At 38.4% G+C, this 11221-nt stretch overlaps 2 protein-coding genes across 4 annotated transcripts in view; one reads left to right on the forward strand and one right to left on the reverse strand.

Annotated features, from left to right (window-relative positions):
- trappc8 (trafficking protein particle complex subunit 8) overlaps window positions 1–4992 on the forward strand; it is a 29441-nt gene extending 24449 nt beyond the window's left edge. For both annotated transcript variants that reach the window (XM_013911166.1, XM_013911167.1), the window contains 5 exons: window positions 813–1016; window positions 1885–1986; window positions 2219–2358; window positions 3529–3618; window positions 4328–4992. In XM_013911166.1, the coding sequence (XP_013766620.1) occupies window positions 813–1016; window positions 1885–1986; window positions 2219–2358; window positions 3529–3618; window positions 4328–4562 (771 nt within the window). In that variant the 3' untranslated portion in view covers window positions 4563–4992. The remainder of the gene's footprint in view (window positions 1–812; window positions 1017–1884; window positions 1987–2218; window positions 2359–3528; window positions 3619–4327) is intronic.
- Window positions 4993–5167: 175 nt separating this feature from the next.
- The window catches only part of ctns (cystinosin, lysosomal cystine transporter), a 7725-nt gene continuing 1671 nt past the window's right edge, over window positions 5168–11221 (reverse strand). For both annotated transcript variants that reach the window (XM_013911168.1, XM_005734228.2), the window contains exons 2-11: window positions 10793–10888; window positions 10610–10688; window positions 10045–10135; window positions 9553–9656; window positions 8887–9024; window positions 7533–7632; window positions 7072–7191; window positions 6698–6868; window positions 6074–6191; window positions 5168–5757 (exon numbers count right to left, since the gene is read on the reverse strand). In XM_013911168.1, coding sequence (XP_013766622.1) covers window positions 5609–5757; window positions 6074–6191; window positions 6698–6868; window positions 7072–7191; window positions 7533–7632; window positions 8887–9024; window positions 9553–9656; window positions 10045–10135; window positions 10610–10688; window positions 10793–10868 — 1146 coding nt within the window. In that variant the 5' untranslated portion in view covers window positions 10869–10888 and the 3' untranslated portion in view covers window positions 5168–5608. The remainder of the gene's footprint in view (window positions 5758–6073; window positions 6192–6697; window positions 6869–7071; window positions 7192–7532; window positions 7633–8886; window positions 9025–9552; window positions 9657–10044; window positions 10136–10609; window positions 10689–10792; window positions 10889–11221) is intronic.

Here is an 11221-nt window from a genome sequence, read left to right on the forward strand (position 1 = left end):
GTAGCTCTCTGTGTTGTGCCATCTGCTTCGCCAGAGTTTGTTTGGTTTCCCTGATGTATAAATCATGGCAATCCTCCTGGCACTTCACAGCGTACACTATGTTACTCTGTGTTGGGGGACCCGATCATTGGGGTGCACCAGTTTTTGGTGTAACATGTTTTGGGGTTAAAAGCCACAGAGATGCTGTGTTTAGAGAAAATGTGTCTCAACTGTTCCGATATTTCTGACAGATAAGGGATCGCTAAAGGTTTTCACTTAGGCAGCAGTTGTCCTTCTCTCCTTGATCACCTGGAGCTTTCTTTAGGAGCCTTTCCAGCTTTGACAAATGTCCAGCTGGGATATTTACATTTACTCAGTAGGCTGGTTTCACTTATTGTGCAGATTTACTGTTCATAAGGTTGGGGAGACCTGCAGTCGGCTGAGACTGAAGAAGTCACTTGGGTGACTGACGAAACGTTTCTCCCACTGAAAACTCGACGTCCAGATAAACAGAATCAACCTTTTGGGATTTCCTTATCTGGATGATTGAGCATGCATCAAGACATTTTTGCCTCTATGGTGTTTGTTGTAAAACAAACAGTAACTCTTTCTGAATTTTGTGGAATTGAAAATGTGTTGTCAAGAAAACAGTGATGTAGCAGCATTATTTAATTCAATATGTTGTCTAACAGTCATCTATTAATGTATCATTGAGTTAAGGAGGAACGTTGGCGAAGTTCAGTTGTGTCGATGTTTAAATTTCCTTTAACTGACTGGCCTGCATGGAGAGAGGGTCTAAGTGATAGAGAGTGAATGGTGCTGTCTTTGTCTAGATCATCAGTTCTACCACACCATGTGGGGATTTCTTCTTCCGCTGCCTGACGTTAGAAACTCAGGAAGCATACGGAGCATCATCCAGGATATCATCAGTCAGCAAGAGTCAAGGCTCTGTGCCCACTGAGAACAGAAGTTCAGACCTGACAGATATTGCCAAGGAGTGCAGTGAGCTGGACCTCAACATAATTGTCATTTGGAAGGTAAGAGAGTTTAGTGATACATGGATGGATAGATGTGTAGCACTGTAGATATTTACAGATAGCGAGCACCAGAGTCTCGGTTTGCAAGAGCAGTTTATAACTGGAGATCCTAAAATCCAGACTACTGTAAATGTTTAAATGCTGGCTTTTTTATGGGATATAAAACACACAAAAATATATAGAGAGAATTTCTAATGCACATTAATCTATTCATCCAAATTGCAGCATAAAAATAAATAATGGAAGAAAACAAAAATACAGTTAAGTCCTCTGTGCGTAGCAGTGACAGAAATGATGGTGTGGTCTTACCACAGTTTAGAAATGTGTTCTTATCTCTTGAATAGAAGTTGATCCAGCAGGAATAGTTATCTTAGGGGTGGCTCGCTATCACGGTTTCACAATCTCAGTTTTACAGGTTCACAGAGCAAAGATGTCCACTCGGCTAAAACAAACAAAAATCAGGTCAAATCCTCATTCATAAGTAATCAGGATAGATTTTAACCATAAAGGCTGGAGTTGGACACAAGGTTTATAATATAAATGCATCTGTTCTCAACTTGCTTGGCAGTTTAATCTCTCTCCATCACGCTGGTTTCTGCTATCCACACTACAGTCTCTTTCTCACACTTAGTGTTTTTTTCCTTCCACCAGTGAGTGGCGCTGTAGTTACAATGATTGATTGCCAGAAAATAAGATAAAAGAACAATACACCAAAAACAAAAATACAAGTCACCACCACCAATGAAATCATAAATGCTCATACTCATTAAGGGATCATTCTTAAATGTGCAATATACATTAGATCATATTAACCCTGGATGGATATTTTGATGGACAATAACCATTTTGTGCGTGTCTGTCTAACTAGGCTTATGTGGTTGAGGACAACAAACAGCTTATCCTGGAGGGCCAACTCCATGTTGCACTGCAGACCATCGGAAAAGAAGCCACTTCTTTGACTGCTAAGGAGGTACCGCAAGCTTTTTGTTTTTAATCTATTTTTCTAAAATAAAACCAGCATAAGAAACCTAAACTTAATCCCACTTTTGATTATTCTTAGAAATAATGCAGAACTTTAAGCCCAAAAGCTAATATAATGTTTTATTTCAGGAGGGTTTTAAATATTTTATATAATGCTGGTATGATTACTTTTATTTGTTAGAGCAAGTCTTCTTTAATAGTGTATGTGTGTTCATCTTCAGGAAGCTCAGGAGATGGTGCTCCTCAAGTTTAAATCAGACCTGCCTCCTCCAGTCATTCTTCCCTCTGCAGAGTTTTGTCAGCTCATCAAAACCAACCTACACTACCCTGAAACCTGCACACACCCATTTGTGCAGGAAAGGTGAGGCACCTGGCGTGTTGTTTTTCCTAACACAATGTTTGGTCCAAGTGATTACAAAAGGTTATTAAACAGGTGCATCTCTCTGAAATGTTCTATCAGATTTAGAAACGTATTCTTCAGATAAGAGATGGGACAGACTACGAGCAAAGGTTAATGTATAGCTCTCGCTTTAAAAAAAGCTTTCACACTAGGAAAGCCCCCTGGGATCCATAGAGTTAAGTTAAACTCAAGAAGTTACTCCAGGCTGAACTAAATTATCTCATCAATTCTGTTTGGCACTGTGTTGGAAATGAATTCTTTTGAATGCATAAGACCCTTAGGCACATAGACCAACACAGATTTCCTTTTTGCAAGTCTTTATTGTAACCATAACCATTAAGAACCACCAAATGAGGAAAAACATTCAAATTTTATGTGATCTCCTTATTTTCTCAAGTTTAGGATTATTTTGTCATCTTTACTGCTGGAAAATGGAAAGAAGACTGTGCAAAGTAATTAGTAAAGCAAAAGGCTGCTAGCTGGTTAGAGAGTGAGGTAGAAAGAAGAGAGAGGACAAATAACAATATAGGAGAAAGACGATTTAAAGGTTAATGGTATGCAGTGATGGTTACACAATTAAACATATGGAGAGTCAAAAGAGGTCAGTGTACATATTCAGTGGAAGCTCCTTAAACAGCCTTTGTCTATAGCAACATAAGAGAAGGTTCAGGGTGTTTTGATATAGCTATAAGCACATAAAGCATTATCACAAAGGAGCATTAAGCCTTACCTATAGTAGAGCTTGGATTTTATTCTGTCTCACATATCCAAACTCAGGATCAAATATATGATACTATGGGTTTTTATGATATGATGGTGGCCGATTATTTGGGACTGTTTGGCTTTGTTTGGATTTTTAAAAATAAAGTGATAAGAGAAGCTCTTTAGAAATAATGTCTTGCAGTTTAAAAAAATTAATTGTGCGGCTTAAAATAACCACATGCACAGAGCAGTTTTTCAGTGCCATCCTAAGACAGGATAATAAGATGTTACCATGTTTGGCAGTATTTAGCATTATTACATTTATCCATCCCATCCTCTGTTTGTAGACCTTTATTGTTTGTTTAGAATTTTTCCTATTCGCAAATATTTTTTTTGTTAATAAAAAGCTGCTTTTCTCTTTGTGCCTAGTCTCTGTTTGGTGCCAGTTACTCTGACTCTGTCCAACTGCTCCTTGGCTCAGGTAGATGTCATCATTGACTTAAGACACAAAAGCACCAGGTAAGTTTCTTAAAACAACATGTGTTCCTTCCTCACATGATTACTTTGTAAGGAAACTGGAGACAAAACTGTTGTGGACAGTGGATTTCACTTAAATAAGACTGACGTTGCTCTTTTTCAGTATAAAATTCAGCTGATACATACAGTGGCTTGAGAAAGTATTTATTTTTCATATTACCTCAAGATATATTTTTTTATAATTAAAATTTAGCTCAAGTTTAGATTGAACTCGGAATGACCATGGGGGAAAATGGTAGAAAATCTGAGCCACAGAAGTATTCAAACCCTTTGTAGTAGCTCCTAATTATCCTGTGATGCATCCTGGTTGAGTATCCACTAGTAGACAACTGAAAGAAGTCAACTCTCTATAGAGCATCTCAATTAAATTGCAGTGATACACACATTAGGACCAGGATGTAAAGCTTATAGTGTTCCCAACAGTACACGGGCCTCAATAACTGAAAAAGTAGACCATCAAGACTCCATTGAACTGTGTGAACAAATTGAGTCAAAGAGCAAGCATTTCTTTGGTTAGTCGATCCAACAGTAACCACAGATACTTGAGGCAGAATGTGAAGATGGTTTCTAACATGAGGTCAAAATAACACATTTTTCTAATATCAGGTGATAAGTTGTGACCTCCTAAATGTAGCATTCTTTTCCAAAAGTACTTGTTTTTTAACATAACACTTCTATTTGTCTCTTCCAGCCCAGAGTCCCTGGAGGTCCACAGCTCATTTGCTTGGGTGGGTCAGTCCCAGTACAAGCTGCAGCTAAAGCCCAAGGAGGTATTGTGTCTAACACTGCAAGCCTGTTTCCTTCAGGCGGGAGTCTACAATCTCAACACTCCCAGAGTGTTTGCCAAGCCATCTGAGCAGAGCATCATGTGTGAGACAAGTCAGCAGACAGCTACTCCTGCTCTTATAGTCATCAGCAATGCCTGAAACGAGCCCGATGGTCTTCAGGCACCTCTAGACCGTGCTGTGTGTTTTAACTCCATTCAAGGACCATTGACATAAATTCCTGGATAGACTGAGCATTTGTTCCGTCAGTTTTTGCAATACTGTAAGAAGAGCTGTTTACATCCTGAATTGTACATCTTTTTATTCAGTCTGCAGTCCTTTCAAAGGCAAAATGGGCACTGACGACTGAACCGTATTTGCTGCCCATTCTCTAACAGTCTACAATTTCATTATGCACACGTTGTATTTTGTTTCTGGACCAGTGAGTCAAACTGTGTTTAACCTCAACATATTGTCATTTAGCTCTTGTATGCACTTGAATTGAAATCTTTTCTGGAAATTATGTAATTTATTTATATATAACAAATTGGTTGTAAATAGAAAATAAAAGTCTAATGATACTGTAAAGGAATGTCAAGGTCATGGCATCTTTTTTTTTTCCTGGTAATTTTGGACTGCAGCACTCTGCATTATAGAATCAAATATTCACATGTGGTGGTTATTTGCGTAATTTAGCGAAGAAAGTTTGTAGCACATAATCTGGAGTACACTGAAACAAGACTTCCATGGCAGCTGACAAGACAGAGTACAATGAAAAAGCACTTTATTAATCCTCATTAGTAACTTATCACACCTAAAGGTCTCTTGTCTGTGTTACAGCAAATTGCTTAGTTATCACAGTTTCATTTGCAGTAAAGTCTTGATTCAAGACAGTAGTTGTCAGAAAATGATTAGAAGTGAAAGTTTAGAGAAACTGACTCGCTATGGTAACCTGGTTTATATCAGGTTTACCACCTTAATTACAAATGACATGGATAATAACAGTTAGTGTTACAGTTGCTTTTTCAATTAATTTGTCTTCCCTTTTCTTAATTAATATTCATACGTGAGTTGGTGTTAATGAGACATGTAAATCCCTGCTTTGAAGAAACTGACCAGATTATTTTCACAATGAAAGTCAAACAACAACCATAAGTTCTCTTTAAAGCTGTACATAAATGTGCTTCTTTGGGTCACTCCAGCGAGTATCAGTCTCCTTGTTGGTTCACGAGTGGTTCATACTGTGACGATCGTCTGTAGAGAACATAGTGCTGAGTGATGAAAAGGATGTCAAACACGATGGAGAACAGACCCAGACCGAACTTTGTAGGATCACCAAACACCAGCTTCCACTCATCTGAGGATCAAAATTAATACAGAGATACCGTCAAAAAGCTCCAGTGCTCACATCAACAGTACAGGTAGTAAAGTAGATGCAGCTATTTTATCCATTTAAAAATCCTAATTCTTCTCAAGTTATCACTTCTCCATGCCGCCCACAGGGCGAGGTGACAACAATACCCATCAGCTTCTTATAGCTGAGGGGTAAAATAAGCACAGTAAACACACTTTTACTTTTCATGTCAACATTTCCTTTCTTTCCATCGCTTCAGAAATCCTGCTTATTTCATTAAATATTTTTGTATGTACAGTAAGCAAACTACTGTAATTACCATTGTTATAAGACTGCAGAATCATCTGGAGAATGCTGAAGAATCCACCAGTGAAGTCCAGTAACACATTGCCAATGCTCCATCCTTCAGTACTCTGTCTTTTGTAGTTCATGTATGCCTGGAAACACAGGAAAGCCATCAACTGTATTCACTGCTGATAAAAATAAATATGGCATAGAACATTTGAGACTTGTACACTGCTCAAAAATCATCAGGTCATATCAGGTGAAGAGAGGAGGTGCCCCTCTAGTGCGCCTATTGTTAATTTCATTAACATTAAGCAGCTAAAACTCTTTAATAACCCCCTGCTAATTAACTGACCAAGATCAATATCCCAACTTAATGACACACTCTAATTAAAAAGTGTTTTGTTTAGCAGTGTATTAATCAGGTTAGATGTGAACATTGTATTTCTAAAACGTGTTTACTGTAATAAATCTCTGTAACGTGGCACTGTTACTGAAAAAGAAATGTAGACAGATGCACCACTGGTGGGCAGTGAAGGTGGGCATCAAAACACATTAAATCGATGGAACATCCAACAACGCAAGATTTTTTTTTAATATGGTTTCAGTCTAGTATTCATTATTTAATGTGCAAGTCCAGTTTGTGTCTGAGTCTTACCTGTGGTACATATTTGATAAGAGTCACTGCTAGCTTAATGTAAGAGAAATAGTAAAGGTAGTCCAGCCAGGTGATTGTTTTGGCTACAGCAACAAATAAGCTGATCAAAGCAAACATCCAGCCAATCAGCAATAAAACCAAGGCCGTCCGAGAGACTCTCTGTCCACCCCTCTGTAAGAAAAAGGGCACATTATACACCCGTCCTGAGTCTGAGACATCCTGCCAAACAAACTGACTCTGTGATAAAAGTGATTTTGAGAGTCATGTCGTATTCAGTCTTAACAATAAAGTCATTACATTAAATTATTCTGCTCCTCTGCTTTAAGTGTCTTAAAGCAGAAAGTCTGTAAGTATATGAAATGACATACACATACCTCATACACAGTAGCCTGGCTGACGTAGACCAAACACAGCAGGACAGCATGGAGACTGAAGAAAACATCATTAGCATTCACAGGGTTGATTCCATTAGGGTTCCTCTTCAGAAACTCCTCCTACAGGAGGAGCACACAGTAGCTTAACAAAAAGTATTATGCAAAACCTAATGTTATTCTATACAAAGGCAACAGCCACTAGGTGGATCGTCCAGTGTAGTCATGAAAAACATCAACTGATCATCAAGAAATGCCACAAATGGATGGAATGTCTTCAAATTCACAGACAGTTGAGTGAAAAGATCGTAGAGTTGTTCTCAAGGAGACAGTATGTTAAATACAGTTATAAATCTAATTAAGCATTTAACTTTCAAAGGTTTCTCTAGACTCACTGGTACTGGCTGGTATCCTATTCTTCATGTGTATAAACAATGGAGTGTCCATTCAGTGGCTGGAGTTACCTTTATAGACGGTATCCAGAACAGTCCTATATTGAAGACGCTGTAAGCAATGAAACCCGTCAGGTTGAGAGCCAGGAAGTCAAAGTTGAGACCTACAACACTGAAGACAAACATGTTCGTTTTAATTTTGAGTAACTTTATTTTTTAAACATTCTACAAATTTCACACCACATTAAACCCAACACACAAGAGAGACTGAAGAGAAAGAGTCAGGGCAATCAATGTCATTCATTTTATAGATTCTCCCTCCCCTCCGCCCTGTGTCAGATCTTTTCTTGATCTTGCCTGGTGTTGTAGGCCTATGCCTCTACTGATATTGTGCCTAGACCTTGACCTTGACCTTGTGCTGCCATGATTAGTGCCTCTGTGCTGTCTTTCAGTCCAGCTTTGTCCAGCCACTGGTAGGATTTTTAGACTTCTTCTGCCTGCCAACAGTACATGCTGTGCAGTGCCCTGTCCTTCCACGATGATTCCTCTTCTTAGTTCCTCTTCTTGCTCGGGTCCTTTTTCAGGTTTCTGCTGCCCGAGGTATTTAATAAGCACACGATCACTTGTGGCCATCTTTCTGATGCACTCATGGCCCTTTGCTGTTTTATCCTGAATAGCAGTTCTGACACTCACTAGTCCTCTTTCCTTCCTTCTGCTTGGCGTACAGTCTCAGGGTGCTGGACTTGGGGTGAAACCCTTCATGCATGGTAAAAAGCTTTCCTGTCTTGAAGTCAGTGACTTCTATTTTTTCCTTTGACCAGCTCTGACAACTAGGTTGGGCGTAGGTGTCGACTGCCTAGCTCTTGTTCTTTCTATTCAGTTTACTCCTCTGGCCGTGACTTATTCTCTGCAGGTAGTTGCAGCTTTTCTATAGTGGACTCTTCCTGGTTCTCATTTGCCTTCCAAGGTACTTACAGCTATCCTCAATTTCTGCAAAGTTGTCTTCTAGTAGTACAATCCACTCATACCTGACTACCTTCACTCTTTTTGGGCTTGAATTGAGCTCGATATCTATGTAAAGAAGCTAACATAGATATGTATCCGTAGCCAGTCTTGTTAGGTATAAATCGTGTCAAGGCCTGGTTCTGTCTAACTTTTCAAATTTGAAACCCTTTCTTGGGTGTCTGCCACTGCAATGATTACTGGATCATGTTCAGGGAGGTTGCTGTGGTCCAGTAACTGCTTGTCTCCTTAAATCTCTATGCTCTTGAAACTGTACTTGGAGACACAACAAACCTTCTGACAAAGGCACTGATTTATGTACTGATGTACTGCCTTATGCTACCAGATGTCAGTCTAACTACAAAATGATAACAATAATAAGAAAGAAATATATAAGGACAGATAAAAGATGTTTGAAAACTACCTTTTTCTCCTCCAGTTTTCGAAGGCTTGTGGATAAAAAGACACTGACCAGGCCAGAAAGTAAATCCAACCAATGACTTCACTAATTATGGACAGGACATTGCTATGGACAACTATGAAGCGGATCCTGACAGGCACACTGGAAAAAAAGATATAGCTTATGTACACAAAGAAACTGGACAGTTAATCAGTTAAAAAATTAAGTGGCAGCAGACATCAGCCGGCCTCTGGTGGATCCCTCCATCCATACAATACAATACAACTTTATTTGTATAGCACCAGCAGTACACCAAAGTGCTTTACAATAAAAACAGGAAAATTCCATCTCATCGTGAGCATCATTAGCTCTGAGTAGTGCAGAATTAACAACTTTCTATCTTTTCAACGATTAGCTTATAACCATTTTGAGATCCAGACGTTTTGCGTGACAAAAGGGGACAAAGAAAACACATTTCAGTGCGTTTGTGCTCTGCTGCTTCAACCAATGTCTTGTAATAGCTTGTACAGTCTGGAGAGAATTAAAAACTTAACAGGAGATTCACTGGCACCAAGACTCAGTTTATAAGATTTGGACACCAAATTTGAAGAAGAAAGTGATCACTTTAAGATATTCAATTATTGCATTCAGTGAAGGAAATTATTTTCTTCGTGCTGGACTGACACCCACCTGTTGAGCTCTGTGCTGTTGGTAACCAGATATGTGGTCACCTGACCAACATCATGGGCTGTCACATTAAAACTGACAGCGGTAGCTTGTACTGGCATCATGACCTAAACAAAAAACTCACATAGATTTTGGTCTCTGCCTACTGTCACAAATACATTTTGATAAAAAATAATAATTTAGTTTAATCAAACTTAGATAACCCAGGTCTGATTTTGTCTTATAAATTCAAAAAACAGCAGCAAAAGAGGAACTGGCCTATGATAATAGTTATGGACTCCATCAACCTCTGAGAGGCTCTTTTTATACCCAATCATTCTTTAACCTTTCTGTAATCAGAGGTGTTGTTGTGTTCATATTATGATATTACAAAGTTATTAAAAAAACAAACATCCATCCTGACTTCCTCAAAAGTATCCTAGCTTGAAATGTTTTGTTAAGCCCATGTTTTGTTGCCTCATATGCAGCATCATTTTTTCATGTTTGGTTTCTTACCTCCTCAGGCACTGTGATTATAGACGAGTAGTTTATCTTGGAGCTGTGTGTTACATTTAGGTGAATCACAGCTGACTGGTTGAGAGGGGAACTGCACAAAGACACGAAACACCAAAGGGAACAATACAAATGTTAACGCTTGCAATAACAAAGTCTATATTAAATGCCAGTAGTAACACATCTTACTTCATATGGGTATAATATCGCTTCTCTTTGGTTCTATCTGCTATGTAATGTAGTTAACAATGGATTTAGAAAAGAAAAAACAGAAAGGTTGCTGATGACTGTGAGATGAAGTTCTGTATCCTTTAAGACTATGATGTAGCTATAAAAGTCTTGCAAATAATTCAATGTGTAGTACAAATGATAACTACAATTATTTCAATTAACCCAGAATCAAAAAGATTTCCCAGAATATAACTGTAAATGTATTACATGCTGAAAACACTGGTACTGTATACAGAATCGTTTTATTGCAATTTTAACAGGCTTTCTATTATTAAACACAGAAAGTACACTTATATATATCTACACTGGTAATATGGCTTATCTAAAATACTATTACCTGGAAGTAATAACGACGGCATTTTTAGAGTATTCCTCAAGTGTAACAGCCTGAGGAGCAAACAAACTCAATCTGGATTCTGAAGTACAAGCAGAGTGTTGGAGGGCAGCGTTAGTGTTAATTTCACATTTTATGTATTTTTCTGCAGTGAAACGGATTCATTTAATCATAACAGTTCATCACCAGACATGTTGGTCAACATCCAGAACACCAGCAGCTGAGCAGGTAGGCATCTCTTTCCCAAACCTTGGCCTGTCATCTCTGTAAAATTATGAAAACCTAAAGAAAAGAAAGCAGCCAGAAGTCATTGGAAATCAGAGCTATCCAATGCAATCATAATTATAGTGTAAGATAAGAGGATTAAACAGATACTTCAGGTAAAAATTAGGGGTGGGCTTTATACTGCATGTACGTGAGCTATCGCAATTTTTTCCGTGTTTCATGAATAAATAAACCAGCTTAATTTCAGTTGTTTTATTTTGTCTCATGAATTCTTGTTTGATGTCCTTTTTGTTGCCGTGATCTTTTGTTTGTTAAAGGTCTAGTGTTGACCACAGAAAGAGACTTAATGTGACAGTATTGTCATTTGTGGAAAAACCTCTGTGTGCAACT

This window comes from Pundamilia nyererei, unplaced genomic scaffold, assembly GCF_000239375.1.
Source record: "Pundamilia nyererei isolate P.nyererei 1_Seehausen unplaced genomic scaffold, PunNye1.0 scaffold00057, whole genome shotgun sequence".
Classification (NCBI taxonomy): Eukaryota; Metazoa; Chordata; class Actinopteri; order Cichliformes; family Cichlidae; genus Pundamilia; species Pundamilia nyererei.